Source organism: Dromaius novaehollandiae, chromosome 2 (assembly GCF_036370855.1).
Source record: "Dromaius novaehollandiae isolate bDroNov1 chromosome 2, bDroNov1.hap1, whole genome shotgun sequence".
In the NCBI taxonomy this organism is placed as follows: domain Eukaryota; kingdom Metazoa; phylum Chordata; class Aves; order Casuariiformes; family Dromaiidae; genus Dromaius; species Dromaius novaehollandiae.
This window is the reverse complement of record NC_088099.1, coordinates 107,762,869-107,778,565: the sequence shown is the minus strand read 5'-3', so window position 1 is coordinate 107,778,565 and position 15,697 is coordinate 107,762,869. Positions and strand designations below refer to the sequence as shown.

The following is a 15,697-nucleotide window of genomic DNA, read 5'->3' as shown; positions in this document are numbered from 1 at the left end:
AATAGGGCCCCAGCCGGTGCTGAGGTTATGGTGTTTGCCCTAGACAGGATGGAAACAGTTATCGAGGCTAAGTGTTGCACAGTGCCCCTTCCCAGTCTTCATAGGCAACTTGCCTGAATAAGGCAAGTATCTTGACTTTCAGGATCCAGTGTGCTTGTTTGTTAGTGTAACACTTCTCAGCAAGACAAGAACACTCCTTCAAAGGCCTCAGGGGGGAAAAAAAGCTTGAAGTATATTTGAGTCAGACAAGAGTAAGTAATTAAACTTTTATTCATGATTGTTTACATATGACTAAAATGCTCACCACAAAATGCAAACTTTGACTTGTCTTGTATTTAGCAGTGAAAATAGTCATCTTCATAGTAAAGCACCAAGGAGCACATCACAGAACAGTGAGAAAGAGATCCCATATATCAGTTTTTCCTCACAACGTACCATGACAAAGCTGAAGATATCATACAAGTCTAAAAGTTCCACAACAAATTCTACAGTCACCTGAGTGCTTGGCAAAAACAGTATTTAGTAGCAGTTACATTACCTGTAGTGGAATTCACAGAGCACTTGTTTTGTTTTTTTTGCAAAAAGGTTACCTTTCACAAAATAGACATCATTAGGCCATAATTGGGCCAAACACTGGGACCAATTATTATTAATATTTTGCTTAAGTTTTTTCAATGGCAGCGGTTTGCCAGTAGGAGGATCTACACCAGCTGTAGGAACAGATGTTAGGAAGGAAGGAAAATGAGCTCATTACAGTCTGATTGGTAGGGCCTAACAACTTACAGGCACCTATACCTATTACTCCACTCAACAGCTTTCTCCATTGTGCTTCTTTTAATTAGCATTTCATTCAAACATACTACATTGAAGAAAACAATTTTGAAGTTAAGTTGTGTACATGGACAAAGGTACATAAAGTTTTGGTAGTCATTTAAAGCTGTAAAATTCATATGCAAAAAAATGTCCTACAAACCCATTACAGATTAAAAAGAAATAACCATAATCATGGTGTTACATACAAAATATTCTAGCACAGAAATGAACAGTTATCAAATAATTCATTAGAGAATAAAATTGTTATACAAAAAGAGAAATGCTGCCCTTTTAATCACTTAGGAACAGCAAATAAGAAGGCAACATTCAGAAGAGTGCACAGCAGAAAAGAATTGTTCAGTTTTCTGAAAAAGTTGAAGTTTTTCTTCAGACATCAGGCTTTTGTCGAAACATTGTGAGTTAGGCTTGCTTATATTCTTTTCCAAGTCAGTCTCGAATTAGTTTTCCATAAGGTGTTTACTCTGACATGTAGGAACGATACATTAGGGCCACAATAATTGCTGCTATTGCTGGGATCACCCAGTTGGACCATGAACTAGAGAGAAGTTTTTGAAATATCAGTTTAGAAATGGTCACCAGAAAATTTTAAAAGGTTAAGTCATTGGTTAACAAAGCTACACTGTTTCTGCTTGTCCTCTCCCCCCGCCCCCGCCAAAGTTGAAACAGCAAAATACATTGGCTGGACAGTGATACTTTAGCCAAGTAAAATAGCTTGTACTGTTAGACTTTGTACTAGAGCTTAAAACAAGTTTGCTCAGAGGACAGTAAGATTCTAGACATGTTTAAAGTTGTGGCTTGCTGCACAGAACAGTATCATTCTTTCAGAAGCTATTCTAAGAGGCAGCATCACATGACACTTTCAAGTACCCAAGCTCACCACCCACAGGCACGCAACAGTCCTCTAAGGTTTCAGTGTTAGGCAATTGTCAGTGTATCAGCAGGATGCTACTTTATGAAGTTTGATTTGGTGGTATTTACACACATTTAAGACACCCACCCACCCCTTCCCCAATTCTGACACACTGTTCTTCAGCGCACTTTTTAAATTTGTCACAAAAAAGTCAGCGATGGCAGCAAGTGCCTTCTACATAAGTCACCCAGTAGCCTCTGGAAATGAAGGCTTAGGCACCATAAACCATTTGGTAGAGACTGGTACATATTAATGAGAAGTCTTTGCAGTAAGGTAACACCCTTGCAAAATGGTGCATAGATGACAATTTGGACTTTGCATAAAGACAGTAATTCTCATGCACTATCCTTTGACATTAAAACTTCCACTAGGTGGAAAGTATTCAGCTTTCCAAGCTTCAGAAGTGTTATCATAAGGCACTCCCAACTTTGACATCAGAAGTCATACTGTACCTGGAACTAGACTGCACAGTTGTAATAAGAGTTTCCTGGAAGACAAAACCATGAAAAATATTTACATCAGGCAGACATTCTTCTCCATCCCTAACTAGCCCTTGAGCTTCTCAAAACTGACTAAATGGGCTTAATTGCTGCCTTTTTCAAATGAAAAAATCCTCAAATTTATCTTCTGCATTTCATCGGTAAAAGTTTCTGCAATCAGATGCAACACTGACAATTCAGTGTATTGCCTTCGGAAAACACTGTCTTGGACTTCTTGCAACTGTTGTATTTGAAGCTAGTTAGCAACAGCACTAACCTGTTGTATGACATCAGTTTCCGTAGACGACATTACAAAGTTCAAAAAACAAAACAAAAGAAAACACCCACCCACACCAGCTTTTGACACAAGTGTTTGGAGAAGTTAACTTCAACTTCAGGTTACATTTTAGTTGCCTAAAACAGGAGGTTGGGTTGTTATTTTGTGTGGAGGTGGTTTGTTGGGGGCAGGGGGGGAGAGGAGTGGTTCTTGAAGGTTTTGCTTGTTTCTTTATAGTCAATGATTCCTTGCTTGCCTACAATCTAATTGAAACGTCTCCAAACTAACACAGAAATATTTCTTGGATGGAACCTACATGAAGCAAGTGACTGACTGACATCCAGATGAGATTTATAAAACTCAGTTTGTTTTTAGTACAGTGTTTCAGACTGCATAAAATTTTCAGCCAGATTATTGTTGTTGTTTTTGGTATCTTGCCTTTTGAATTTCTGTTCAATTTCCACAGATCCTAACTAGGCACATGTGCACAATTTATATGAAGATTTATTCATTTGAATACTAATTGCACTTGGCCCTAAATGCATTTAAAAGGTCTAAGGAATAAAACTAGATCTACCACTGAATATAAAAATCAGGATATTTATAATTCAGCTAGAGTGAAGGATTCCTCACATCCTCTCATACAGGTTTAACAGGCCACTTTATCACATGTAAACATATGATGATTCAGGTGTTTGAAAAATATCATCTTTAAAAGAACAAGGCTCATGATTACCTCTATTTTGTTTTTGTGGATTGCTTCAAAGAGAAATCTAACCCCACAGCCCAGTGTGGAACAGCTTGTGCCCACACTACTAAGGCTAACACCTTCTGCAACAGATTGGCCTTATCCACAGGGCCAGAGGGTCCCCCCTCACCCCACCCCTCCCCCAAGGACCAAAGACAGTCAGAAGAATGTGGGCCACTTTGTAAAAATGAATTTTTAGCAGTATGACAGCAAAAGTGTAAACCAACTTTAAATACAGCACAAGGACAAGAGGGACATTTTGAAGCACAAGCCTGCTGAAGGTAGCTATAAAGCCTGGGTACAGGGAGCCTAACTTGCCATGTTACACATCCAGAGCACAGTGCAAGGCAAAACTATCTTATCAGCTATGCCCACACTTCCTGCTGGAGGAAAGGGTCCCTATCACTCCAGGAGGAAGCTGGAGGACACACATGTAGTGTACATGACCTCAGAGCAGTGCCAAAACAAGGGAACATGCCAGACAGAATACAGGAAGAAGTCATCCTGATGCATCTGAACTCCAGCTGACCATGGTTTGACCAAATTTCCTGGGTATAGTATAATCAAGAGATGGTATTATTACAGTTTGCACCAGGCAATCTGTTTCTCAGTTGCCTTCATGGTTGCTACTCTTGCAGCTTAAGCATTAATTGCCCTGAACATTAAAAAAATCTGAATGACAGACATTATTCTTGGTGGAAGGCACTCTGTATTCCTGTTCCCATCCCACTTCTTAGTATGTTACTTCCATTTCTTAATGGAGTATAATTATTACAGTGAACATTCCAATGTGTATTCTTTACTTTCTTCCCTTTAACTTATTCATATTAAGAGCTTTTACAGAAGTGATTGTTCTTGAAAGTAATCTCTCAAAGAGCAAGAAGATCCTATTACCAATACACTCCATTTTAAGTTATGTTTAACTATTCTGCAAGTATACTGTTGTGCTGTTAAGCCAGCCCTGAGCAATATCCTCTATATAAACAAAAACAGGTGTACAAGTTAGTCCTTGCTGCCCTTCCTCCTTTAAGGTATGTCAGAATTTTGAGTTTAACAGCTGAGTGACAAAACAACCTTATTTGAAAAGGGAAAAAATTGTTAGCATGTAAGACAACGCAATATTACGTTGTCAGGACACTGTCAGCAACATCTACTGAAACAGTCAGGACATGAACAGCATTTTCACCTTGAAAAGGGTTCACTATTGTTACATAATAAATTAGTTAATTAGCAATCAAATTCATCTACATTCTGTATCTAACAGTGTTACCAATGTATTGTTACAGCAAAAAAAAATAGTCTAGAATCAATGGTTTTCTAGTGTTCAGTTTAAGAATTAAACTTATAGGCAGGATTGAGAAATAAGTGTTTTGGAGGGGAGAAAAGAGAGAGACATGTAGCGCTTTAATGTAATGCCATCACTTCACAATCATCTCTTGCTTTGAAACCACACAAGTTGCAGGCAAGACAGTAAAGGTAACAGGAATAATTCATTGTGAAGCCAAATCAACAGGTTTAGTAGATTTATGACCTGAAACACTATCCTTTAAAATCAACCTGAATTATTTTTGCCTCTGTGGGTATACTTTGTACACAGAGACACCACCTCTAATGCCCAGAAGAAATAATGATGTGATGTTTCAGGAAAATACTTACTGTTGGTTTCTGAAGCTTCCCTCTATCATCCTGTGGGAAAATAAGGAAAAACACTTAGAGAGAAAAAAAAAACAAAAAAACCCAAAGCATTCAAAAATTCATTTGTCACTAACTTCAGTTCACAATTCTATTGTATTGATGTACACCTCTTTCTTAGGAAAGACATTTACAAAAGGGCAGAAAGATGTCAATGTATGATGCTAAGCTACAATAAACAAGATCATTCCCTTCAATGATTTCCAGGATACAATAAAGAAGGGAAACAACTCTAACATTTCACAATTTCTTATGCCCGTGTTTTTGTATTTCCTTTGTCTCTAAACAGTGCATACCCCTAGCTTATATACAAATTACAATAGTACTAGTTCACCCCTACCTAGTCGGCTTGTATCATGGGCAAAATTATCTAACTAGTACTGGTCCAGCACTAACTAGTACTGGTCCAGCACTAACTAGTACTGGTCCAGCACTAAGGTCTCAAATTCTATGGCTCTGCCATAAACTCATTAAGTTTTCCAGACAGTAGGCACATTCATTACAAAAAAAAGGCAGTATATCACCTTGATAGAGTTTGTAATTGCACATAAGACTATTAACAATTGCTTACTTCATATCAAATGAAACCAGGCGCTTGTTTGATAAGAACTGAAGATTGGTAACTGGGTTAAAAACAAAAATTTCAATATGTCAGTCATCAGCAGAAACAGATGACTAGTTTGTTAGGTTACAAATATAAAGTAATTCAGGTCTGATGTATATCAGAAGAGGCTACAGTGTTAATGGCTATCAAAACAGGGCTTAATATGTATACAGGATCAGGAATCTTACTGTGAAACACACTACTCAAGACAAGGATATTTATCCCAAAGGCAAGACAAAAACACATACACAAAACAGATAGAAGACAACAGAAGAAGCAGTGACAGACAGTAGGGTCTGCATACTAGCAGCCTAAGTCACTATCAAGTGGTTTTCAGCTACCAACATGCAGGAGAATATAGGAAAAGGCTAGTCAGAAGGAAGCCAAGGCAAAAATCTCTGCAGCTAAGGGGTAAAAATAAATCCTTTAAATCCTGAGGCAGCAGAAAGGTACTTGTTAGAAGTGTAAGAAATGGCAAGGAGAAAACAGAAAAAAGGGAGTTGACAGAAGAACTGGTGGGAACTGATGAACAGCCTTGACAACTTCAAGCATGTAACATATTGACACAGCACAAAAGGGGGTAGTCAAAGACAGGGAAGACAGACAAAGCATCAGGCTAAAAGAAAACTGCTACTGCAAAGATCTGTCTAGACAGACACATGAAGACTGTACTTGTAGATCCAGATGGAAGCCTGACATACATATTTAGTGATGAAAGCATGAAAGGGGCTGTTAATAATCACTTCGCATATTGAGATATCTTTAAAAAAGGTTTAGACATACTCTGACATATCTCCTTCAATGTCTTATGTCTTGTTATAAGACTCTTTAGTCTTTTCATAGAGCTCACAGGTCAGAAACAATATGATTTCATAGTCAGTTTATTCATAACTAAGCTGAAATGTGTTTCAAAAAAGAAAAATCTATGCGTGACCATTGTTATGGTATACTAGTCAACTGCTGAAGATTGGTAGAACCCATCTCCAGCTCTGGCCCACCACAAACAATTGCAGGGCTAGCACACAGCCATGCTTGTAACTCTCCTACTTTGAAAGTAAATTACCAGAGAAACATCTAGACACAAGAAAACTGTTTTAAGCAGCAAACACCAGTACTCTTACATACTCACCGGATGAAGCTCCCCAACAATAAACGTCTCTGACAGTGCCCTTGCATCTGAGGAATGGCCAACATCTTCAAAGTTCTCAGTAGCATCTCCCCCAGCTTGCTCCCTGAGGACCTCTTCACCCCCTGGGTGCTGCAATTTTAATCAGTTTTAAATTTATTAGTAGAAAAAACCCTCTATTTCCACAATTCTAAAAATTAAAATTTGACCTTGCAAAAAGCAGTTGGTGGATTTGTTTTAAAGCAAATGCAAGCCTCTCTAAATAACTCTAGGGCTTTATACATTCTCAGAAGTCAAAAAGAAAAACTAAGTCTCTGCTCCATCAGTGACTGATCAGTATAAGGCATTGCCCATAGCAGCTGGAGAAGCATTCAGATTATAGCAGAAATCAGTCTTTTAGTGGCCCAACTATTAAGTTGCACTCTGTTCTCCCTTCTACAGGAAATCTATGCATTTCACACAAACAAGGCTTTATACAGCAGGTGGTTTAGAGTCAAGAGGTATCAGTTGCAGCAAGCAGCATTCCAACTAGATATAACAAAATTATTCACAAGGGTGATCACTTCAGGGTGAAACACTGAAACAAGTTGGCCAGAGATCCTGCAGTATTTTCACACTCTGAGTCACTCAAAGCTTGCCTAGGTGAGGCCCTGAGGAATCAGACCTAACTTTCAAGTTAACATTAGTTTGAGCTGGGCGTTGGGCCCTACAAGGTCCTTTCCAACAGAAATTATTGCATGATTTTAGCTAGTAAGCCAGCTACTTTGGAGCTGCTTACGCACCACTGAACACTCTTGCAAGACACTAAATTAGCTTATAATTTGGTTTTAGCCAACTATAGAATCACAAGACCACACTGCTGACAAAACCATCAAGACAGAATGGAGAGCAGCTCTCCTAGTATTTCCTAATACCTCAAGCCATTACCACTCCTTTAATCAAGATCCCTGCCATCCATTGACTTTCATTTAGGATGCATTTTTGCAATTGCGTGCAGTTTCACAATCCCACTACATCAAAAAACTCGGTCAGTATATAGTGCAAGACCTATCATATCTTTTAGTTCAATTAATTTTCTCAGCAAGTAAGTTACTCATATAACCTAAGTAACATGCCAAAAAGTTTGTCACTCAACTTAGAAGTGGGAAACTACTCCATAAACAGCAGTAGTGATTAGATAAGCCAGCTGAAAACATGAAAACATGTTAGTAATACTGCCTTGCATTTAGACAGCCACAAAGTAAGTTCCGACACTTCAGAAATGTAGAGAAACAAAGTAAAGGCTGCAGTAGTTTTTTGTTTAATAAAGCTTCTGAATACTTCCTCTGCAGCCTTAATTCTGTTTTTCAACACTTCTGACAATGGAATCTAGAGCCCTGAAAATAAGCAAATCCCGTACTGTTCAGGTTCAGCTGTACTCCAAGCAAGATGAACAGCAAGGCTATGCTCACACTCTAGATGAAAAAGAAATGGCATAAACATTTCTGCCAGCCTAAGGAATTCAAGTTAGCATTTACTTCAAACCCACTTTATTTACCTCCTAGCAATCTTTCCCTTCCAACCAAAATAATTTTTGTTCATACTGATCAAGAAACACCATTACTAGTAGTTTTCAATAGTGCCAAAACTCTAAAACTTGCATTAATCCTTGCAAAGGCAAGCTTTTTTCAGGAAAAAAAAAAAAAAAAGCAAACACTGTGGGTTTACTTTTTTTTTTTTTAAGTTAGTTAGTTTTTTCCCCAAAGCCAAGCTTTACAGTTAGAAGCACTGGTGATCCCCACTATGACTAAGCAAAAGCAAAGAGATTAAGCAATTGCTAAAAGGAGAGATTATGCACAGCAACTGAGCCAAAAAAGGTTAAAAGAGTGCATGCAGACTAAAGATTATGCAAGCAGACGTGCAGATATGGCATGCTGACCAAAATCCTGCCCTTGAATCCCTTCTGCTAAGTGCTCAGAGAAAGGACAGGACAAAAGTTGAGGAAATATTCAAGTTCAATGCCTTAAAGTGTACAGTACATTTAAGAAGCTGAATTCATCTCCCAGATGTTGCCATAGCTAAGTCTTCAAAGAATTCCATCAACAACATTCTCCTATACCACACTACAGAAATGTGTTCCTCAAAACAGAAGAAACTACTCTCCCAGGCATGAATCATGCTGTATCAACTATTAAGTATTACACTGAAAGAATTATCATGAAATATATGTAGCTTCTTAAGCAAGAGAGAAGGCAAAACTCCTTGGAAAACTTGCCAAGACATCAACAAGTATCAATATGAACCAAAGTTACACTACTCATAGTGCACTAGGAGCACGTACATTCATATTCACATACTGCCATGAACCATACCCCACTCAAGTCAGCACATAAAACACTAATTATTCCAGCAATTTGTCAAGATCACATTGTTTATACTGGATTACTACCAGTAAAACTGCATCTACATTGTCAGCCGTTTCACAGACTGCTTTAACAAGCTACTTGCAGACAGGTGCCTATGGAATGATCCTACACTATTTGTTCCCAAATCCCTCCCTTGTGCCACCATAAAGCAATTAGGCAGCTATAGCGGCAGCCACAGTGAGACACCCTGGTTTTTCTTTTTATTAATCAGTCTCCTCAGTGAGCTGATCCCTCTGGCTATAGAGCCATGTGACTGCTAGTGCCACCAGAGAGAAAGCATGACCACCAGCCTCCCTCTCACCAGCAACCACAGATCAGCTGAAGCCAAATGACACTCATCCTGACCTCTGCCACCATAGCTGCACCCGGGGGAAGGGGGAAGGGGGAAGGGGGAAGGGGGAAGGGGGAAGGGGGAAGGGGGAAGGGGGAAGGGGGAAGGGGGAAGGGGGAAGGGGGAAGGGGGAAGGGGGAAGGGGGAAGGGGGAAGGGGGAAGGGGGAAGGGGGAAGGGGGAAGGGGGAAGGGGGAAGGGGGAAGGGGGAAGGGGGAAGGGGGAAGGGGGAAGGGGGAAGGGGGAAGGGGGAAGGGGGAAGGGGGAAGGGGGAAGGGGGAAGGGGGAAGGGGGAAGGGGGAAGGGGGAAGGGGGAAGGGGGAAGGGGGAAGGGGGAAGGGGGAAGGGGGAAGGGGGAAGGGGGAAGGGGGAAGGGGGAAGGGGGAAGGGGGAAGGGGGAAGGGGGAAGGGGGAAGGGGGAAGGGGGAAGGGGGAAGGGGGAAGGGGGAAGGGGGAAGGGGGAAGGGGGAAGGGGGAAGGGGGAAGGGGGAAGGGGGAAGGGGGAAGGGGGAAGGGGGAAGGGGGAAGGGGGAAGGGGGAAGGGGGAAGGGGGAAGGGGGAAGGGGGAAGGGGGAAGGGGGAAGGGGGAAGGGGGAAGGGGGAAGGGGGAAGGGGGAAGGGGGAAGGGGGAAGGGGGAAGGGGGAAGGGGGAAGGGGGAAGTTTTTCCTTACAACCTGAATACAGCTACATCAGCAAAACTAAGGTAGAGATAACTAACACTATATCTGGAGTTTCCAGCTCATTAAGCCACCAAGCACGTTACTAGTAACTAGCAACCTGCTAAACATGCATGAAGTACTCTGAAACTTACTTTTTTCCCCTCTCCTGACAACACCTTTACTTAAAAAGGCAAACTCACAACCCCCCTACAAACAACTAGCACACAATATGAGTGACACCTGAAAAGACTCCACCTTTGCTAATGAAAGGAAATAACTGAACGCCTCGCAAATGGCAACAAGTGACTTTGGTATCAAAAAGCTTAGCACTTTCCATGGTTCAATGAATCTCTCAGAGTTTAGTTATATTGGGCCTTTGTTTACGCTTCCATAGAGTACACAAAGCCTGCTACCAGAATTTCTACTTTAATAAAGAGACTCTTCATGGTCCCTGGAACTGGAAGCTCACAGAGTACACGGACAATCACTCCTAAAGCAAAATCCTGCTGATACCTGGAAAAACACTTTAGTTACTTGTAAAATTTTGGCTCAAGGGAAACGAAAAAGCTTTTGCTGATTAATTTGCTCATTCCTAGGACACTCCCAATGTAAAGACATAGTAAGTTATATGCATATAACAGAAGTCTGTAAAAAGCCAGCAAAAGTACCTACTAGAAGCTAATTTCACAGTCCTAACAGCAGCACATTAGAAAAAATTTCACAGTGCAACTGTACAGCTGTATTCACTGTTGTCATCTGGGTCAAAAGTCTACAATTACTTCATCCTGAACACCTATGACCTCTTCTCCCCCACTCCTTCCCTCTCCACACAGTCATGCAACTTTTTGTGTCATAGTTCAAGACTCTATTAAAGTATAACTACCTTAATTCACAGTCTCTCCCCACCACATCCCATACTGGGAAAAATAAGTCTAAGGTCAGGTTTAATTTTCAGGGAGATGAGTACAGTTCTCCACCAGGAGTAGTCTTATGAATCCAAGTATGGCAATTTGCACTACAGGGAATTAGAAGCAGAAAGGAACACTGGCAGAGCCAGAAATACTCTGAGAATCTTTGCTTTATTTTGCAAGAAAGACTGACAACATTCATTTGCTTCAAGGACACTTTCATGTAGTAGGAAGAGTTCTTGTAAAGTGTATTGTATCAACTACTGAAGTTACAGGACAGAAAATCTGTACTCAGAATTTTAGGAGTAACTTTTGATGACCCTGTATTTTTGAAAACAGTCATTAGGATCTCAGACAAAGTGCTAGAGAAATGTCCATCAGTATGGCACCCACTTCCCCGCTTAGAAAACAATTATAGCTTGTAATGTTTCACAAAGAAATACCATACTAAGAACTGCTGTTTCCCCCCTCCCCCCCAAAAAAAGCATTCTCGAACCCTCCCGCAAGTTTCATCACAGTTTATCACTGTTTTAAATCTTTGGACTGCACAGTTCTGCAGCTGAAATGCATATGTTGACGTGATCAAAGAACATGCTACTAGTGACACCTCTGGATGTAAATGATTCATTAAATTAAATGTAGAAAATGTCATACTACTGTCCCACAATATCATCACATCAGATGAACATAGTTTATCACCACAACATGGGAAAAACATTTTACAATGCCATTCTGACACAATAAACAATATTTTTCTGCACCTAGTAGTATTTTCATTTAACACTTCCAAAGCACATCTTATGGGAGCTGTCCATTCTCTGTTCAGATACATCACCATGAAAGCTCAAGTTCATAACTCATGAAAAATCTAAATTGGCCATTAATGATATTTTCCTCTCCATGAATTGTATTCCCAAGCAAACTTTCAAGACCACCAACAAACAAAGTAACCTAAACAAAAAGTCTACAGTAGATGAATATTTAATACATATGGTAGTTTGTTTCCAGAAAGCAGAATTTCTTGGAAGTGCAGACATGTTCTTATTCATGTTAGTTTCTCTGCATAGCTTAAGGAATCCAACCAAATTCCCACAAAGGCATTGGGAAGAATCTCACCACAGCAGGAAGCAGATCAGGACACTGATAATTTTATTCTTATTTTTATAGGCCAAGCTATTCTTGTTTAGCTCATCATATTGACATCAGAGGCTGAACAGTGGGACTGCTTTATTAAGCTAACAAAAAATACCATCAACCAACCAAAATACTTAACCCACCAATTGTCATTTAGTATTATTCTTATATTATCCATACTATAGTCACTATAGCTATAAGATCCCAATGTGAGAACACATGTATTTCTAGTAACTACTTTTCTTAAAAGATGTAGGACCTGAAACTAGGAAAACATTTCCCAAGTTTTCTGCAGTACAGGTCCAACAGCCTTTGACTGAAAAAGGTGATATTGGAGTTTCCTGACTCAAGAATACTGTTTCACATAAAGAGCTTTCAGATATCGTACTCCAAAAGCCGAGGTCTCTGCATTTCCTCTCTTACAGGGTATACTTTGATAAAGAAAATTCATAGATATATACTCAAGTTACAAAACTTGATCTTGAGATCTGCTGTTTTAAGAAAAGCAGTTGCTAGACTTTTCATCCTCAGTAACCTTTAGGATAAAGTGCCAAAGTACACAATCCTTTTTTCCTCCAGTACTTCATCTGTATTTCAAAGGATCTTTTCGTATTGGTTTCCTAAGGACAAGGCTTACGTGGTCACCCTATGTACCAACATCCGCTCCGTCTCAGCCCCGTTCGGCTTCAGGACACACACATACATACACACACGCATGCGTGCACACAAACACTTCCGCTTTCAATAAAGCGTTGACAGAAGCTAATGGCTCCCAAGGACAGCCAAGTTTCACTAAGCATCTACAAGCTTTACAAAGAGACAACAGCTGGTAAGAGAAAATACACCCCCCTAAGTAACATAATGTAGGGAAAGGCAGCAGCACACACAAGAGAATCCAGGCTGTCCTTAGAAACACCTGAAATACTGTGAAGTTTTCAAGTTCATAATCATCAAGAGAATGTTTCTACAGGTTAGTGCAGGAGCTAAAAGGACTACTTGTTTAACTACAAAATGGGACTCATGGTGAAGCCAGTTTTTGTTGCCATTTCCTCACTCACTAGAAAAGTGACACTGTTACTTAACTTCCTAATTGAGCATAGCAATAGGAGTGAGAAGATGCTTTAGCAGTGCTCTCACTGAAGTACTACTAGACTTCATTTTAGTAGCCTATATTTAATTCTTGAAACATTTTAAGCTTTTCTACTCCCATAAGGAATTGCAGCAAGTAAGGCAGAGTTTGACTAATAATGCTATAAAAACACTTGTGTAATTCATGCTTCACTGAGAGCAATCTACAGTACTCCAATTTACAGGAACTCCAGTATCTCCTTATCTGTATTGTGTGTAAAACCCTCAAGGTGTCTGAACAGGCTAGAACATATTACCACATCACTCTATAAATTAGCCAGGTATTAAAAGCATTCAAGAAAAGGTAGAAAAAAAAATTATTTGCCCTATTTTCATGCAAGGGATCCGTCCTAGAGCTCACTAACACAATGTGTACTACAATACTCCAAAACTTTGCTCAAAGTGAAGCTGCACTGTTGAGGACTGCTGAAAAAAGTTATCTGATCTTACTCATTTATGATCTTAGAATGTAAAACCCACATTCAAGGTTCAGTTCCAAAGGCAACATTAAAAGCTGCTCAGTGTAAGGACAGAATTTGACCCACACATACCCGAGTGCTTCAGATATCTCACTCTTGATCAAGTAACAACTATAACCAATTACTCAAATCTGGTTTTGCACAGCCTAGACTTTTTTGATGTTACTGAACCAGCAAAAATTTTCCTGAAGACTGAAACATGCTCCTTCTTGGAAAACTTTGTACAAGGCAGTACCTCTTAGTATTTATCAACTTCATCACACATACTGAAGGAAGATGTCGGCTTGTCCATGCAGCTATTTAAAACCAGAAGTTTGTTAGCTCTGGGGAATGTTTTTTGTTGATTTTTTTTAACCTGGCAGAAGAGCTCATAGCATTGCTGTGTACCAACAAAAACCGATTAAGTTTGGAAGAACAGCTATTTCAATTTATCAGACTGCATGAAAAACTCCCTTCTCCAGAGCTTCTACATTTAAAATGGCCTTGCCTGCAAAACCAAGCAATTATATGCAACTAAAAAATGAACTAGACAAGGAATAGAGATAGATAAAAATAAAATAAATCAGTTCCACAATCCAGCTTGCTGAGCTGCCAAACAACTTGCGCTGGTATAGCTCAAGAATCAAATACTGCTTGTGCTGACACTACCTTTGAAAAGTTGCTTGTCAAATTAATATCTGCAGAATACTTTGTTTACTCTTTAAAGTGTTTAAGACCATGAATATCAAGGTGAGGCTACAAGCAATCACACAGGCTTGATTTTTATCATGTCACTACCAATCTGAACTGCATTCTCAAGTTAATACAAACCTGTAACACTTTTTAATTGGATATTACATCTTTGCAGGTTTGGAATAACAGAAGGGGGAGAAACCTCAAAAAAATGTAATAGTACATCATGAATAAATCCTAGCTATACTTAATACCGAAAAAATATTGCTCAGTATTTGCTTTTCTACATCTCCATAGAAAAACATTTTTAGTTGGTGCAGTTCAATGACTAAGCTGCTACTTTATAAACTATGACTATCAATAATTAAATCGATTGTTCACCACATCTAATCAAGAGCATCAATTGTTAACTGGAAAAGCAGAGGCATTCAACTAGACCACTGCACTCTAGGACAGCTTGAACTTTAACAGCTTCACGTTACCACACTACGTACCCAAGATCTGCATGCCAAGATTGCAGTAAAAGCACAAAGTCTTTGGAGAACGTAGTTTTTTACAAAAGTAGAAGGGTTTTTTTTTTGGGGGGGGGGGAGGGAGGGTGTTAATGTTATTGAATTACATGCAGATGAGACATACAGTGTGCAGCAGACTCGAAACTACCGGCACCCAAGCTTTAAGAACACAGAAACGGAGAGAGGAAACAGGAGGCTCCCCAGATGCGGGGCTCCTCGGGGAACAGCTCTGGTCCCGCCGTGGCATTTCTGGCCGAAATCAGTCCGAGGGGCGGCCCCGGCCCGGAGCCCGCACCCGGCCGCTAGCGCCGCGTCCCTCGCCCTCAACGGCCGCCGCGCCCGCGGCTCCGCGCTCTCACTGCCCCTATCGCTGAGGCCTCGGACGCGCTCCGAGCAGGAGCGCCGCCGTTTCCAGAGCCCAGGCACCCGCCTGCCTCGCCCCGGCGCGGCCGGCCGCGGCCCCCAGCCCGAGGCAGGCCTGGACAGCCCGCAGCGGGCAACGAGCGGCACGCACCTCCTCCAAGAACTTGGTGACGTCGTAGATGCGGTTGTGCAGGATGAACCAGGTGCTCTGGCTGTTGTTGTGCTTCTGCACCTCCTCCAGCCGATAGTAGCGGCCCTGCCACGACTCGGCCCCGGCCTCACCGGACCCCACCATGTCCCCGCACCAGCCAAGCCACTCCCAGCACGCGGCGCCCGCCGCTCCGGCACTGAGTACAGACCCCGCTCACGCGCGCTGATTGGAGCCCAGCCGCAGCCTATCGCCGCCGGCCGCCACTGCCCCCTCCCGGCCCGCCCC

At 41.0% G+C, this 15,697-nt stretch overlaps 1 protein-coding gene across 1 annotated transcript; it reads right to left on the bottom strand.

Annotated features, from left to right (window-relative positions):
- Positions 1-252: 252 nt before the first annotated feature.
- Positions 253-15,641, bottom strand: LOC112990879 (cytochrome b5). Its single transcript, XM_026112910.2, has 5 exons — positions 15,413-15,641; positions 6,674-6,802; positions 4,905-4,934; positions 2,197-2,231; positions 253-1,369 (listed from the first exon to the last, which is right to left on the bottom strand). The coding sequence occupies exons 1-5, from the start codon at positions 15,554-15,556 to the stop codon at positions 1,291-1,293; spliced, it is 417 nt and encodes a 138-aa protein (XP_025968695.1). The 5' UTR covers positions 15,557-15,641; the 3' UTR covers positions 253-1,290.
- Between the last annotated feature and the right edge of the window lie 56 nt (positions 15,642-15,697).